This window comes from Sminthopsis crassicaudata, chromosome 3 (genome assembly GCF_048593235.1).
Source record: "Sminthopsis crassicaudata isolate SCR6 chromosome 3, ASM4859323v1, whole genome shotgun sequence".
NCBI lineage: Eukaryota > Metazoa > Chordata > Mammalia > Dasyuromorphia > Dasyuridae > Sminthopsis > Sminthopsis crassicaudata.
The window spans coordinates 217795121-217813544 of NC_133619.1; the positions used below are offsets into that span (position 1 = coordinate 217795121).

The 18424-nt window shown below is 33.0% G+C and overlaps 1 protein-coding gene across 11 annotated transcripts in view; it reads right to left on the reverse strand.

Moving 5' to 3' along the window:
- Positions 1-838: 838 nt before the first annotated feature.
- Positions 839-18424, reverse strand: part of OFD1 (OFD1 centriole and centriolar satellite protein) — a 43678-nt gene continuing 26092 nt past the window's right edge. For 6 of the 11 annotated variants that reach the window (XM_074299968.1, XM_074299972.1, XM_074299967.1 and 3 more), the window contains 8 exons: positions 17418-17529; positions 12182-12796; positions 10871-11015; positions 6901-6992; positions 5261-5380; positions 2890-3029; positions 1982-2122; positions 1129-1373 (listed from right to left, as the gene is read on the reverse strand). In XM_074299968.1, coding sequence (XP_074156069.1) covers positions 1230-1373; positions 1982-2122; positions 2890-3029; positions 5261-5380; positions 6901-6992; positions 10871-11015; positions 12182-12796; positions 17418-17529 — 1509 coding nt within the window. In that variant the 3' untranslated portion in view covers positions 1129-1229. Of the gene's footprint in view, positions 986-1128; positions 1374-1981; positions 2123-2889; positions 3030-5260; positions 5415-6900; positions 6993-10870; positions 11016-12181; positions 12797-17417; positions 17530-18424 lie in introns of those variants that run through there. The other 5 variants (XM_074299971.1, XM_074299970.1, XM_074299969.1 and 2 more) reach the window with 2 other exon arrangements.

Below are 18424 nucleotides of genomic sequence, written 5' to 3' on the forward strand. Positions count from 1 at the left end.
TTTATTAGGAGAAAGACTGTGTAGGATAGTCAGACTTGGAGTTAAAATGATGTGCCTCGAAGTCCTTGCATTGAGACATGCTATTTGTGATTGAGCAAATCACTTACTTTCTCTGTTTCTCAGGAAATTCTTTTTAAGATTCTCTGAGTTGCAGAGCAGTTGCTCATTTGTATTGATGGAATTTCCTCCCTGGGAATTTCCTATGCCAATGAAATCACAGGCCTGAATATCCAACAAACAAAAATCAACTTTCTCATTAAGCTTTGAGGAAAATAAACACAAGACTATACCTTCTCAGTAACTTTATTATATTGTGTTACTTGTAATGGCAAGCTGATTTTCTATAATTTTGATGTTCTCTGCAAGAATTAACTTCTTTTAATTTAACATTATATACTAAACAATGAAAACAGAGTTCCAAGTTGTATAAATTGGGATTTAGGTATAAAAATTAGAGGAATGGGGGATATATAAATACTTTTTTTAAAAAGAAAAGAAGTTATTTTCAAAGGTTATGAGTCTTTAAAGCTCAATGGATTAGCACTAAAAGTGAATGTTAAAGTGAATTGTTCATTGCAGACAGGAGATGATTTCATCTGTGTGCTTAGGTCTTATAATTAATATTAGTAATGTATATAAAGGAAAAGTTACTTTAAGAAAAAAATTGAAACATTTTAATGGTGAAGCAAAATGCTTCAATAAATTTACCAAAACTATGCATTATTTTAAAAAGAAGATAAATACTTTATACCATGCACCTACTAAATGCTTCTTGGTAAGTCCTTGAAGACAAATCTCTTTAAGAAATACAGAAAGAAATATGCAGCAACTTCATATAGATTTTCTATGTAAAATCTTTATTAAATATTCTGGTCTACATCACTAAAAACCTGGCTTTAAATTTAATACAACATACTGTTATGAGTATGAACCTGGGAAGCAAATCTCTCACCAAAAGTCATCTGGTTCTTCAGAAGCTGACAAACTAAATAAAGAAAAGAGGTGAAAGAATAATTAGACAAAACTTTTTTAAAAAGCATTTACAGGAAAAAAGAAAAAAAAAAACATTTACAAATCAAATTATTAGATTTGGATTTTTTTTCTTAAGGGAGAGGTGTATTTCCCCAACCTTCTTTACAATTTATTATCTAGATCACGCTCATTCAAGCTTCATCTATGACATCAAAAATTGGTCAATTCAGTGAACTCATAAAGAGCTCAAAAATTATCTAACAACCAAAAGAAGCCACTACATACCTTAAATATAGTAAAACTGTGTTAATTTTGCTTGGGATATCATACCTGTCAGCTTTATTATCAGACAATAGTGTTTGTTCAATTGATGCTTCTTCCACAACCTCCTTTTTTGAGCTCTGAAGAGTAAAGGAAGATAAATGTGTAAAATATTTTATATATCTGATATGTGTTAGATAAAATCTGTAATTTATAATTACAGCAGAAACACAAAAATATGAGAATTAAGACTAAAATAGCCAATAAATGAGGATACTTAGTAGCAAATCACAATAATTACCTATAGTTTGTATTCTCAAGTACTTAAATGAGGATCTATACAAAGTATTAAATTATTATAACAACTCTTTTGTGTTCAGTTACTTGTCTCAAGTGTATTTTAAAATTTCTTAGTTTGTTCCTAAATAAAAAGATTATATAGAAGTAGACAAGAATTACACTTTTCCTTCTTTAAGATTAAAAACAGAATTTTCTATTAAATTGTGTTGTCTGATTGTCATTACGTTTAACTGAAACAAAAACCACATAAGTTCCTAGGAAAATTTTAAATATGTGAAATAATCCTACTTAGTTAATTTCTGTTATATGAGCTTAATACAATAATGCCGCCCCTTTAACTGTGGTTTTTATTAAAGAGGCTTTAAGTGACAGTTCAAAGCATTGCAGAATCATACATTCTACTAATTTATTTTGCCATCTATCCTCTGTCCTTTAAAAATTTTCTCACCTTATTTACTGATTCCTGATCTTTATTTTGTTGGATGATTTTCATATATTTCTCTAGGGGGTTGACAATTTCTTTGTTGATGATTTCCAACTCCTTAATGTCTTTTTCTACTTCACTTTTCAATGATTCTTCAAGCAATTGCTAGAAAATAAAATTGATGTAAATTTGTTTTCATAATAGTAAGCAATGCTTGAGCACCTATGATGTTCAAGGCAAAACAATCCTTGCCCTAAAGGTGTTTACATTCTAACTGTCAAGAAAACATAGATGTACTTATATAAAAACATATAAAATAGATAATATACACAGCAAGCTGGAAGAAGATACTAGCACTTGGGGGATACTAAGAAAGACCTCATGAAGGAATCTTCAAGGAACAAGGGATTCCAGTTGCAGAAGGGAGGGGAGAGTGAAAGAATTCTAGGCAAGAGGGACAGTACAAAGGCAGTGTCAGATGTGATAGTTATTAAAATCTACAGGTAGTTTGAGGCCAGACAGTGGAGTATATAAGCAACAAAAAAAAATTTATATTTGAACCTAGAAGCAATGGGGAAACAATGGAGTTTACTGAATAGGAGGGAAACATGGTCATATTAGTTGCTATGTGGATTATAGAGGAGGAAGAAAACACAAAGCTCATGGAAATGAAATAAGAGACTATTTTTTAAATAGTATGAGCATGGAAGAGGGCCTAGTGTGATAATTATATGAGTACGGAATATATGTATGAGATGTTGTGAAGAGAAAAATGATAAAAAATTGGCAAGTGACTGAATATATAAGATGAATGAGAATGAAGAACTGATGCTATCAAAAAATAGGAAAAATTGTGAACAAGATTAAAAAAGACATGTCAAATAAAGGACAGTATTCTACAGAAGCACTGGGTGCTAAGTAGTACTTATCACCATTTCTTTATCCAGTTTTTGTAGTTCTCTTTGTTCCCTTTCGAAAGTTTCCAATCTTTCTCTCTGGCGCTTTTCTTCTCTCTCTCGCCGTTTCTCTTCCCATTTTTCTTCTGTCTCCTGTTCTTCTAGATCTAGCATTACTAAGAGAAAAATGAAGCACACACACATCAAGTCAACTCTTTCATCTTTTTTTTTCTTTTTAAAATTTTATTAAAGTTTTTATTTTTTCAAAACATATGCATAGAAAATTCTGCAACATTAGCTCTTGCAAAATCTTGTGTTTCAGTTTCCCCCCACCTTTTCCTACTCCCCTCCCCTAGTTGGCAAGTCAATTCTTTCATCTTACATATAGAAAAGAAAACTGGAAACATTAAGTCATTTTCCCTTGGTTTTGACTTTCCATGATACCATACTACCTTCAATCCATTAGCTACTAACTCATACTAATACCCCATAATCTTTTGCCCTATTACTCTAAAGTAATTAAAATCATGTAATCTAATAGTCAGTTCTAACTAATAGGTCAGAGCTGCTAAAAGAACCAATGGCCACCGCAGGGGGTGAAAGTGGAGGGATGGGATACAAGTCATTTATCCTTTCTTCCAAAAGACAGGAGAGATATGATACGTCAAATTCATTAATAGAAAATAATAATAGCTTTATCCCTGCCCATCTTCTTTATGAAGCAAAGTACCAATGAAAGGAAGTTATCCATTTAATAAATAGCATTTTGATCTCTTTCCTCTGCTTTATAAATTAATGCTCCCTCGGGGTCATCAATTGCAAAGGACTTAGATCTCAAAACTCTATTATTGGTGCTACTTTGAACCACAGAAAATTCACCTACATTGTGCCCTATGGGATATGCATAGTTTAAAGTTTATTGTAAGTAAATATTACCCTTTATCACAAGACTTATTCCTGAGATCCAATCCTGCATCATCATCATCTTACTGGAAATCTCAAGCTGGATGTCTCAAATATTATATATATATAATAATTTGTTACAAAACTCTCATTACTCTCCCATTCTTCCTCCAAATTCCCCATCCTCCTACCTACCCAATTTCACAGCTTCAAACTCTTCACTTTTCCTTACCACCACCCATCTTGCATATCCAATAATTAGCTACTATATTCTGTCAATTTTACCTTTACCAAAATCTCTTCTGTCCTTTTTACTCAGTTATCACACAATTTCAAAGTTTCATTCCCTTTCATCTTGGCCATTACAAAATAACAGGTCTCCTAATTTCTAACCCTTATAGTATATCTTCCACACAATTGACAAAATAATCTTCCTTAGGCTCAAATCCATCACTCCCCTGATTAAGAATCTTCAGTGGTTCCCCTTCTGCTTCTAGTGAAAAAATACAAACTCCTTGGTTTGACTTTGAAAACCTTCAAAGTTTGATTACAATTTGCTTTTCCAGACTTAGTTCACAGTCCCCTCTCTCATACATTTGCCTATCTGCTAAACACTGAATTTCATCTCCCATCTCTGTGTCTTACTTCACTTCCCACCTCACCAGTAATATACTTTTCCCTTTTCAACTCTGTTTCTTAGAAACCCTTTGTTTCTGTTAAGGCTTTAATCCAGGTCTTTCCTGACCTCCTGGTTATTACTGTATTTTTTTTTTTCAGTTCACTCAAACTACCTTATAGCTGTATAAATGTTATGTTCTCTTCTGCCTGCCCCCTTCCACAAATATTCTTGGGACCAACTGTTTTCCATTTTGTCAGTGTATTCCCAGCAGCCAATTGCTACTTTACATATAGTAGGAATCAGAAAAAATACTGAAATTATTTTGTGTAATTCTTAACTACAATAGAGGATATCTCATCCATCAGAAGTAGAACTTATACTATGTAAACCTAAACATATTTTCTCCTTTAATAATTGTTTTTACTCAATAAGTAGTCATTTAAATCAAGCGAGTGAGGCTGTTTATATGTCTAGAAGATTGAGATGATAGGTTATTCATAATGTAAACAGTTTCTATCTAATTACCTATTTGAGGGCATAAGCATTTTTGGAAAGGGGAAAAAAAAACAATAGCTCTGACAAAGTTCAAACTTTTCAGAAAGCAAGAGACAGAAGTAGATGGGGGGACCTCAAGGGAGGCATAAATAGATAAAATTATACATGCTGTTCAAAATTTCAGATTATGAAACTTTTAGTTATTTAAATTTTAAGTCTCTCTTTTAAAGTTTTCTTAAATTTTATATCCACAAAACAATAGTTACTTGATATACTAAATTATTCAACCTAAATATTTTCTCAGTAATTATTTCAAAAGTTAAATAACTTATTCAAGAAGTTTTTATTTCAATAATTCAATAATCTATTAATTAAAAAAAAAAAACTTACTTGGATCTTGATGCAAAGTAGTTATTGTTGGCACAGTGTCTATGACTTTGTTAGTGGGAACCATATCTCCTGCTGGATATAACACATCTATTTCAAGTTCCTTTGGAATGTTCCCACCATCTAAAAGAGGTTTGGACAATGGCTCCATTATTCCCTAATTATAACAGAAGGGCAAAAGAACAGTTGCAGTGTGGGAATTGCTGATCTTTAATTTCAGGCAGCTAACTAATTAAGCAGGTCTCTACTAAACATTTGAGGGGAAATGTTAAGACTATACTCAAATATAAACAGAAGAATATTTAACAGATTGTTTTGGGGGGTTTTAAACTTAATTATATGTTTATAAAAATTTGGGGTCAAATACTTGAAAGAATGAGATTTTACAAATAATTAAGATATAAAATTTAAGATATAAACCAAGAAAATAATTTCTACATGGGAAAAATTGATGACTTTCCAGGATGCTGACAAAAACATGATTCAGAATGTTTTTAAACAAAATCATACATTTAAAAATTATTTGCTCTTTATGTCATCAGTTTTCAGAAGACTCTAGAAAATAGTATGAATACTCATCATTAACCCTTTATTTTACCAATTTCTGACACTCTCATCTCAATTAAAGTACCTCAGTTTAAAAATTAACGTTATATTATAAAACTTGCATCAGAATTTTGGATCTGAGAGAAACATTAGAGATCAAAATGAAAGCCCAAGGTCTAATTAATAATTGAGCCTAGTTAATAATTATTTATTTATTAATAATTAAGCCAGGGATTTTAAAAATCACCCTCCTAATTCAAAGGCCAGTCCTCTTTCTACTTAAGCTGAGTTTTATCCAAATCTAGAGAAAACTAAGATTAGTATAAGCAAAAGAAAAATATGAAAATTTCTAATTTGTAAAAAAAACAAAATAAAACATTTAGCTTTGATAAAATTGTTATTGAAGTAAATTCCACTTTTATTCAGGCATAGTGAATCTTTTAACAATTTCTTATGCAGTAACTGGCTCTAGAAGGAAAACCTTAAAGGGAAAAACTAAATGCCTGATTACTTTTTCATGAATACATCTTTTGGACTTTGGGCCTTTTAAAATTCCACATTCTATAGAAAACCCTTTCCAACCCTTCGATAATTCTATTGCTTCCCTATTATATATCTCCTACCTATCTTGTATGGTTTGTTCGTGCATATTTATTGGCTTGTTATCTACCCCATTAGATTATGAATTCCATTATGGGCTCATATTTTGCCTCTTTTTATATCCCCAGTACTTAGCACAGTTTGACACACATAGTAGCAAAGAATGTTAGTAAAGGTTTATTAACTATCTGGCTAATGGAATATTAAAGATGAAGGAAACAGAAGGATTATCTAGTTTCCCTTGTTTTACATGTAAAAAAATCCACTTGCACATGCAAGTGATCACATGCACTACTTAGTGGCATAGAGAACAAGAACCTAAAACTACTAACTGTGAAATGAATTGCCCTTTTAAAAAAATCTAAAAAGTCTTATAAAAGTCTATGAATAATATGAAAGAATATAAGGCTATACTGCATAGTAAGCATTATATTTACTTATAGTGGGATATATTTCATTAAAACTATCAAATTATTAAAGCTGGCATTCGAACTTACATTCTAAAGATTCATTTTGAATATCTTCAATGCCTGATTTCTCTGCATTTGAAAAATCACTTATATCTTGATCAGTGTGCTTCTCATAATAACTAGAAGAAAAAATAAAATTTTTACTTATTACATTATTTTATGTTATTAATTTAAAAGTCAAAAGCACAATTGGATAAAGATGTTTTCTGCTTTAGTAAAACACTTTACTAATATATCTCTAAACTACATTCACTGTTATCTCTATATAGTTTCTAAAATAATTTTTTCAGATACATTTTAAAAAATTGTTGTCCCAGAATCAGACATCTAGTTCTTGTGAAGATATAAAACAGAATATCTGAGAGATTATTAAGCTTATTCAGTACTGCTGTATGCTATTCTTAATTTTTAAAAAATATAGTATATAAAATAATTTACTTTTAAGGACAAGAAAGATAACAACAGAATCACATTCATGAGTTTAAAAGAAAAAAACTTACATTGAACTTTTCAATAGTCACACCTTATAACTGATTATCGTTTCAGAATTATAGGTTAATATTCGGTATAAAAAAATCCTTATCTTTCATTAACATAGAGAGATATATGAATTAACATGTATGTAGATGTTAATGCTGTAAAAGCTTTTATGTTTCAAAATAAATTGAAATCTTACTTGAAAAAAAATATGTCTCATTTCATCTCTACATAATTAAGACAGTGAAGTGCAAAAAAAGATAGTGCAAAAATATAGAAATGCCTTTCCCTAGACAATTTTTTTTGTGAGGCCATTCAATGAATGACAAAGACAAATGCTAAATTCAAATATGGACTGTATCAAACACAAATAAATAAAACAATTAGACAAGAATTACATATCACATGAACAATGAAAACAATGCAAGTAAGAAATTCTTTTTATATCTATAATACAAGTTTTTCAGAGGAATTAAACTTAATTTCAGAAATACTTGAGAAAAGTTAAAATTACAGAGATAGAAGGGACTTTACATACCTAATCCAATCTTATTTTAAAAGATGAAGAAAGTGAAACCAAATATTTGTAATCATATTACATTCATAATTATGGGATTATATTTTTGATTACATCTTTCATTCATTTGTTACATGATGTAGTTTATTCACATCCCTCACACCCTACTACCATTACCATCACACTCATTTTCAATTTTTTACATTTGTCTTGCTGTCATTTATAGTAGCAGGAAATAAAACATGAACTACCACAACCTCACCTATCTGACAGACTCAAATGACCAAGAGCAAGCAAGGAAGTAAGCAAAGAAGTGCCCTTAAAACTCCAAATTATTTTTATCAAGTTCAGCTTGTTTTAGCCAGGACAACCCTTCAAGTACTTAATCATATATATTTGGTACAAAATTCTCTTTTTCCATTTCCCCCCCCTGAGGTAGTTGGGGTTAAGTGACTTGCCTAGAGTCACACAGCTAGGAAGTATTAAGTGTCTGAGGCCAGATTTGAACTGAAGTCCTTTTGGCTTCAGAGCCAGTGCTCTATGCACTGTGCCTTCTAGCTGTCTTCCCCCTCTCCCCCCCAATTGTTTTTTACACGGAAGTTGGGAGAGAGAAGAAGCCTTTCCATAGAATTGCCAGAACAGGAGGAAAAAAAAGAGGGTCATTGAAGCAATAATTACTTTAAAAAATATATTAATGCTTATAATTCTACTGACAACAAAAAAACTCTACTTGCAAAACAAATCAATCTGATTGCCTCCAAAAACCTCCTCTTGAGAATAGCATGAAAAATCACAAATAAGAACTCATCTTCACATAGCATTTAAAGATTTATCAAGTATTCTTTACAACAACCCTCAGAGGATAGGTAATGTAAATATTATCCCATTTAACAATTAAAAAAAAACTTAAGGCATGGAGAGATCAAATAGTGTCATTCCAATGCTCAACAAGTTTCAGTGATTATTACTTCCAGAATAAAATGCAAACTCCTATATTTGGCACTAAAATTTGGCTCCTACCACCTATCTTTTCCCACAATGACTCCACATTATTATATCTTATGAACATTATATTCCAGCCAAATGGCCTACTTACAGCTTCCTTATGTGATTTTTTATCACCATCTTACACATTTCTTACATAGGCTGTCTCCTATGTCTGGAATATTATCCCTCATCTCTTTTTAAGTCTTTAACTCAATTCAAGTGCAACCTCCTACGATAGCCTTCTTGATTCTTTCAGCTCTTAATACCACCAGAACATTTTGTACTTAAAAGCTACATTTTCAGAAACTCACTCTAATTTCTCTTCCTCGCTAATATTCCTCTTTTCAATCTATCCTCACATCAATTCAATCCGATTCAATTACATTCCAAGACAGTGCTCAACACTGGGATATGAAAAAAGTCAAGTTCCTGACCTCAAAAAGTTTATCTAGTGTAGGAGACAATACAAAACAAAAAATATACAAAACATATAGAGGGCCAGAACTCTGGAAAAGTATACTTGAAGCAAAGATACTTAAAGCAAGGTGTTTACTCAGTGATTGATAAGAGATAATAGTTCTCTAGTTCAAATATACTTAGTATTTAGTGTGATATGGTGATGTAATGGTTCTACAGTTAGCACATGCTCAGTGGGCTGTAGTGATGTAATTGTACTAAGTTATTTAAGGGCTGAGAGGACTGGAGTGAGAGTGTGAGAGTGAGCTGGAGCTCAGACTCCAGACTCTATCCCTGACCACCCTCATGTTGACTCTCCTGCTAAGAGCAAGGCCCATCCAGAGATCCTCCAGGAAGCTAGCCCGGGCATTACAAAAACAAGTTACATACAAGATAAATAGAAAATAATTAATAGAGGGATTAATACTGGAATTAAGTGGGCCTGGGGAAGGCTTCCTTTAGGGATTAGATTTTAGTTGTGACTTAAAGGAAGACAGGGATATCAGCAGTTGGAATAGAGGAGAGTGACCGTTCTAGGCATGGGGTACAGCAGAAGATATGCCCAGAGCTGAGAAACGAACAGCCAGAATACCAGGATCACTGGATTGAAGAATACTTGTGAGAAGAGGTAAGAAGAATAAAAAAAATAGGGCTAGCTTATGAAAGGGCTTTGAATGCCAAAGAGGATTTTGTATTTGCCCCTAGAGACAAGAGATAGCTTTAGAGTTTATTGAGTAGGGGGTAAAATGACCAGATTTGCACTTTAAGAAAATCATTTTAATGATTGGAGAATGGTTTGGAGCAGGGAGAGATTTGAAGATGATCCTCTGGCAGGTTAATGCAATTATACAGTTGTGAGGGTGAAAACCTATACTAGAGTGGTGGCGATATCAGTTAAAAGTGAGTTTTTTCCTCCTGCTTGACTTGTATACTATTCTACTTCTATTAGTTATTTCATTACATGTTTTATTCTTCAGTATGATTTGAGCTTCTTGAAGGTAGCAACCATACAATTTTTTTTTAATTTCCAATGCCATTTGTCCCTCTTAGATACTTAATTGTTTATCAAATGAATATTTACTTTGCTGAAAAAAAGCAGCATCCTTCTTAATATCATTAAAATAAAGACCAAAGCTATATGACTAGTTTTCATCTTGGAATATCCTCATCTGGTAGTTCCCAGTATCAGCAAAATCTCAATTCTAGTCCCTATTTCTATGTTTTGTATAGGAATTATGTGTACATGATAGTTTATACAATAGAATGTAAGCTCTTTCAAGCCAAGAACTGATTCTTTTTATCCTCTAGCACCTAGCACATTGCCATATAGATAATTTAATCAAAATATAATCAGTAATTTAAATTCTAAAATCCTCCCATTCTCACTAACAGTTAAGAAAATGTTCATTTGAAACAAAGTTTAGTTTAACGAACTTATTTTGGACAATGCAAATTATATACTTCTACACAATTTAAATATAATGACTAATAAACCTTTGTCTAACACTCAGAAATTAAGTGAAATTATGTACTTCAAACAAAATAAAGTATGATCTTTACCTTGATTTCTGTTCTTGATTGCTTGGTAAGCAAGCAATTGAGATATTTGGAGCAGATACAGCAGATGAAAGTTGAGTTGTCTTTGGAATTGGTGATGGAATTTTGTCAGCAAGATGACAGGGAGACCCAACAAATGACCCATTACCTGAAAGATATAATCTTGTATTTTACAATATGTTACAAATTTCTTAGGGAAGACATTTTACTGAATTGCTATCAAGATATTACAAAACAAACATAACTGGTTTCTATTATCCAAATAATAAAAATTACCAGCTCCCTCACACTTATGTAGTATTTAAGCATTTTATAAATTACCTTTCTCCCTACAAACTTATAAGGTTTATAGTATAATGCTAAGGGTTAATTAGAACTATAAAACATATAGCACACAAAATGATAGAGATGGCTAGAATCTTCTATAATCTTAGTCTGCTCCTTTTATCTTAAAATTAGAAAACCAAAGATCAAGATCACTACTCAGATTTCATGATTTAGTCTGTAACTCTTTCATAGAATCATAAATTTAAAGTTAAAGAAATCTCAGAGGCCAATAAGTCCAACAACCTCATTTTGGGGTACGGAAACCAAAGGCCTCTCTGTTAAGTTAAAAAAAAAAATCAACCCAATTTTCTATTGAGTTACCTTATTTCATTATTATCACTGGCTCTTAATTTTTTAGTTTTAGATTTCTCTTTCTTCCACTTAGCTCCCAAAATTATTTAACTGACATCTCCACAAATAATCCTTCTGTTTCCAGACACATTTATTAAATAGGATGTTCCAGGTGTGCCCCAGATAACTTTGTCATGACCACAGCAAACCACCATGCTATGAGGTCTCCAATGTAATATGATTCAGCAGGTATGCTATTTCCTAAGGAACTGAATGCCCTCTGGTAGTTAATGTTTTGTTGTTAGAATTAATTGACTATATCTGTTATACAAAATGAAATCAAACATGTCATGAATTAAATTTTAGTAATAACACTACTATTAATAGACACATTCTATGACTATGCTCTATGTATTCATGCAAATTATTTAAGGGCAATGAAACTGACCCCACAAATACATCTCTATAAAAATTATGAACAACTTGTTTATAGGTTTTTCTTAATCTTTTGAATAGTCAAGTCAACAAGCATTTATTAAGTATCTATCACTTGCCAGGAAATGTATTAAGTACTGAAAACACAGAGAAAGGTAAAAACAACAAAAAACTAACAGAATAGTGACTTGGTTATCTAAACTATTATTCTCTTATATAGTAATTCTATGAAGCAAAATACTAATTAAAATAGCAGCTCACCTGCTAAATACATTTGGTTACTAAGGCTTCTTCTTGTTTTTGAACGTGGAGTAGAGGAAAGTCTTCTGGGGGAAGGGATTCTCCTTTGCTGTGGAGTTTGGTAATCAGACATCGCATCAAGAGTTTGATAATCAGACATCGCATCACCTTTTTCATCTTTCAGACTACTGAGTGGAAGCTGCTCAGAAACAAATTTATCCTCTGCAAACATAACTTTTTCATGAATGCTACTACTTAGAACTGTTGGAAAAAGTGAAGGAGAATGACTCCTTGCTGGGGAAGGGCTTTTCCTTGTAGCTTGAATAACTCGTTGCTGGTAATTCCTGTAGGCTTCTTCTAAGTACTCTGCCTCTTTTTCTAGTTCTTTTACCCTTGCTTTGGTATTAGCTACAAATTCAAGGTCAGCATCTGTAGAAGCACTCTCAATTCTGGCAGGCTGGCAATATTTGCTCCTTAGAAGATCTTCTGACTGAACAACAGCATCAGAAAAGAGCTGATTCTTCAAGAAATTATCCATATAAATACCATGAGGTACAATCTTGTCACTTGTGAAATCAATGACTGAGTGATTAATCAGTGATGACCTTGGGTTTCTATATACTTCATTTTCTAAAGCTAGGTATTTAAAAACATTGGGGAAAAAAAAAGAAAGCAAATTAATTTTGAGAAATGAAAAATCATCTAAAAAATAAGAATACAATAAACTTTTCAGGATTTTTTAGCGCGCACACACACACACACACACACACACACACACACACACACAAACATACTACTGCAAAAGAGAATGCTTTTAGTTTTAAAAGTCTTCAATTTTTATTGCTAACTTTCAGACAGCACCTAGGACTGAAACAAGTACCATTCAACTCATATTAAAAGTGGGTCATTCTATATAGATCCCATAATAACTACTGCAGCTGCATATCATATAAATGTTTTGATTTTTTTCCCTCTAAATTTAACACAAAAATGTGAATACAATAAAGTAACAATAAGTCCTAATCTCAGGTCAAAAGCCTTACACCTGGAATCAGAATGGGTGTTCAATACTTTGATGATGCAGCATTTAATGAACCACTCTAACATATCCTTTTCTCTTAGTGGCATGAATTCTACCTTACCATTTTCTTTCCTCCTCTTAAACCTATTTGTCAGGGGATCTTTAAAATGAAACTATTAAGTGCTACATAAATATGGAGTACTAAGTGCTTTTATTGCTATAACCTCATTTGATCCTGACAGTTTATGTTAATTTAGGAAGCAGGAGAGACATTGTACTTATTTTGGAGAAGAGGAAACTAAGGCAAGTAACTAGTATAGCTGGGGGCAGATCTCTGATTCTAAGTGCAGTACACATTTCACTACATTGAGCCAATTTGGATTCAATAGCCTTTATACATATATATATAATACATGGACTTGGAAGACAGCATTATTCACAATAGCTTTTAGCTGATAATGAATCAGATTCACTAAGGGAATGATAACCATGAGTTAAAGAGGCTTCTAAGAATGTCTGGGTGTATGACCAAGATTAAAGTCAAATTTTTTAAATAGGGGGCCAGTTCACAGTCCCTCAGACTGTTGGAGGGCCGGACTATAGTAAAAAGAAATGCTCACACTCTGTCTCCGCCCCTCAGCCCATTTGCTATAACCCGGTGGGACGCATAAATGTCCTCAAGGGGCCACATCTGGCCTGAGGGCTGTAGTTTGGGACTCTAGACACTATATATGAAGATTTGAGCAGAGTGCAGTTTGTCCTTTGTTTTTGAAGAAAATCAATCAAGAAGGTGATGGATGTCACAATTTGCAAGTAAATTGGATTTAAATGAGACAGACCTGAGTAAGTTCACCAGCCCCTCCCACATGACTGATCAGGACTAGAAATGAATCCTATGTGACATTAGAACTAATTATTTAACCTCTAAGTTTTAGGAAATTCCCTAAAATTTAAATATTAATTCATGGATAGATGGTAATCTGTAGAGGTAGAGGGTGTAGTAACACTGTGGAATTCACAAACTTTTGCATATTAACCAAAAAGATAAAGAAAAAAAAAAAATTTAAAGAGTAACCACTTTTTTTCCAGGAAAAGAGAATAATTATATGAAAAACTGTTAAAATCCCCTGGGATTGTATTTGGAAAGAAGAAAAAGAGAATCCAATTATTTAATCCAAAGTAAATAATATAAAATAAAACTCAATTTTTTCCCTGTCAATAACTTACATACTTCTAGCATAGTATATGAATCTTGTACCTTTCAAAGCTTGTATGGGTGGAGAAAAAAGGAAGAGGAGGTGTAGAGGAATGATACTAAAATAAAGGACAAAAATAAAACTTAAGGGAAGAAGGTTTGAGGAGAGGAGCCCTGAAACAAACACATGTACACGCGCACACACATGCACACACACACACAATGTCTCTGTCTCTCTCTGACTTTGGGGGGAAAGCTCTCCTCAGAGAGACCCACCCCCCCTGGGGAATCAAGATAAAGTGGTTTCATTCTGTTATTTGGGTGGGACTAGTTGAGTCCAGGACTATTCCTACTTAGCTGGAGATTGAGATTTCTGTCCAACTGTACTGTTGGATATAGTTCAGAGACACTCAAATGGAAAATTTCTATTCAATTCTGAAAATCTCTGATTCCAACTCAAACTGCTCCCCAGCCTCCAACTAAAGTTTCAATTATAAAAAGAGGTAACTTGGGCTCATTCCTTGCAGAGACCTAATCATGCCAAGGAACTTCCCTTCTCCCCCTCTCATAGCTACAACCCTCTGCCTGCTGAAGTCATTCTCTTTTCAGCGTTGTTCCCTCTTCATCTCTCCCCCCTATTTCTCCAATAGGACTCTATTTACCTTTCTGTCGGGATTTCTCTGCTAAAATCTTTACTTCCTGTCAGGACCTCACCACCAAGGAAGTCAGCCTGCAAAAGCTGACTTCTCAGTTCTAATAATAAACTTCTTTTGCCAGTTTAACTTTTTGGGTTCTTAAATTCATTTAAGAAGGACCTATGCTGACCAGAAGGGGATTCCCACAACTCCCTGCCTTGAACCAAACCTCATCATTTTTGGCTCCCTGGCCAGGAATCCAGTTGCTATTAAAACTAGTGACTGATCTGACATATCAATATAGTTTGCTTTTTTCACTTAAGTCAATCCAAAACATGAAATGATATTTATATGTGGGTCTGATTCTCACATAGTCTTTCAGAAGGAACTTTCTCAATTCTGTAACCTTATATGTAAACACACAATCAAACATAAATGAATACATATAACAACATATTTCTTATACTTCAAGGACCTGTGATTTTTGTCAGTGCTGTTACTATAACTAAGATCTGGTACATATTACTGGTATAATATCAGCTGTTCCCTTAAATCTCAAAGTCCATCTTTTACCTCCATGCATTTAAATACTTGCTTAGACTATTCTCCTCCTTCATTTCTTTCTCTTGTGTTTTCCCTCAAAGGAAGTAAGCTTCCCAGTTTCCCTTTTATCTTTACTCCCAGTGCTCAGCATAGTGACTAATAATAGTGTACTTAATAAAAGCTATTGACTGAATGTCTGATTTATCTCAAGGCTTAATTCAGGTGCCACCTCCTCTAAGAAGTTTCCCTTAACATTCTGGTTACTAGTGTCCCCTTTTTCTTCTTTATTCAATTTACCTACTGTTAAAACTAGCTATTTCCCCCAGGAGAATATAAGCTTCTTGAGGAGATCAAGAGCTATCTAGGGATTTTCTGGTATCCTCAACACCTAGCATAGAATAGTTACTTAATAAATGTTTGTGTTTTGAATTAGGAGCCCCTGATAAGAAATAAAAGTAGAGCTTGAAAAGAGAGCTCTGAGATGTTAAATTAATATTAAAATAAATTGGCATGACTCAAAACATTTTTTGTTTAGGATTCAAACATTTAAATTCACTTTCAAAAGATACACACTAAAAGATATAAGAGAATGAACAATTTGCAAACAGGCAAATATGGACAAGTTCCAACTAATTTTTTATAAAACACATGGAGACATGTATCAGGGATACTTAGCAATCGGTAACTATTACAAAGCTCCTAGATCACTATGAAACAATTTGCACGGTGATCCTTGCATATCACCATAGAAAGGGAAACTATAAACTATTTGAATGATAAAGCTGATGATTTTATCTCTCTAAGAGATAAAAGGCTTTCAAAGGTAAAGATGATGATGATGATGACATAACATAACACTAAGGTTTATAAAGTATTTTACACACATTATCCATACAACAATCCAATTAGATAGTTATTATTATTATTATTATTATTATTATTATTATTATTCTCCTTTTACAAAGGAAGAAAGTGAAGCTAAGAAGTCAAGGTCACACAGCTGGCAAAAATTTGAATCAAAATTTGAACTCGCTTCTTCCTGATAACTACTTCTAGAGTTCTATCTATTAGGCCATTTAGCATTTCATGGGGGGAGGGGGAGAAGAAGGGTGAAACTGTGAGCCCTTTAATCTGTATTGGCATAGCTGCCTGCCAGGACTCTTGCCCACTGTGGAGAGAATTTTCAGTGCTAATTTTTAAACTTCCTTTTTTGCCACTAATATTTTGGGTTCGTGAATTTTTTCATGTTGAACCTGCACTGACTAGACAGGTATTCCCACTTCAACTCTCTGCACTGCCACTATAGAACAGCATCAATTCTATAGTGGAATGAACTTAAAATTGAAGGTAAAAAACCTACCACTCCAAAAGATACAGGAATCTAACACTACTATAGGGTAAAATACTAAAACAACTAAATGATAATAATGAAGTTCACCTTCCTTAGTTAAAAAGTACAGCCTATACATAACTTTATACATACCTTATAACAACCCTATATACTATTTGTGTACAAATGGAATGGACTTTAAAAAATTACTTTCATGACAATAGTAAAATTTCAAATAACAAAGCTCTAAATGATCAAATTCCAATTCCCTTAATATATAATAAGGCTCAATCTGCACTGGACCAGTAAAACATTATATTACCTTTATAAAATAAATTCATCCAAGTTTAATTACCTTTACCTAAAAAAACTATTTGGTATCTCAAAATGGGCAATTTTACTTGCAAAGAGGCATATGTTTTAGTTGTCCCTCTCTAACCAATCCCATAAAAATACTTAAATGCATATTTCAATAGATCTAAAATTTTCTTCAAAGAACCTTTATGTATTTATCTATGAAGGATTCGTCCAACCTGTTTGAGTTTGCTTAAGCTGCAATTTCAAGTCTTCGATCTGCATATTTAACCTTCTTGTAGAAGTTTCATAATCTAATATCTGATTCTTCAGGAGAGAACAATGTTCAATCTGCAATAAAGATATATAACAGAAAAATTTCTATCATGCATATCTTAATTTTTGCTTTTATAATGTGGAGATAAGTTCATTTCACTTGGAGAAACCTCTCATTTATAATAGTAATACCTACTTTATTTAAAAAACAAAAACATGATTACTCATATCAAAGGTATTAACCCTCAGGCCATACAATGTTTGTACAAAAGATCTGCTAAATTTACTTCTTCAGAGAGGATTCAATAGTTTGCAAAAAATAAAAATGCAACCTTACTTAAAAGTACTAAGCAAATGGAACATTTTTGAGTGTTTTATTTTAAAAACATATTGTTCTTTAAGTTTTGACTAAATAATTATTATTACTAGTACTATTCTTATTGCTGCTATGTGTCCATAGAAGAATTTACCTAAATAATATGTAAATATGGGGATGGAGATGGAAATAGGATGGTAAGACTAGGGGTAGCCACCCAGCTGACCTCACCCAATATTCCCCTCCAAAAAACTTTAAAATACTGAGTTAAATCAAATCTTAGAATGACAAAACGTTGAAGTGAACATTTTTCTAGCCTAAGAAAACGTAAGAAGTTGGCAGAAGTCTGGTTCTGGGGTAGAGTTCTGGTAGAGGCCTATCCCACAAATGTGATGGCAATAAAAGCCAAAACAACAGCAGGAACAACTTTGGGAGACTTTAGCAGAAATAGTGAAGGAGTCAAAGAACAGGTCAGAAAGATTACAGGGGACCCCCTTTGCTGACAAGGGATACAGCTGGGATTGACTGACAACTGGTTTAAGTACCAGGGTAGAGAGGCATGCTGCAGGCCAGTCACAAAGGAGCAAATGCCCCGGTCACGGTTCCAGCACAAAGAGAGTGCCAATACTTGTGCCCGCAGAGCAACAGGGGCCC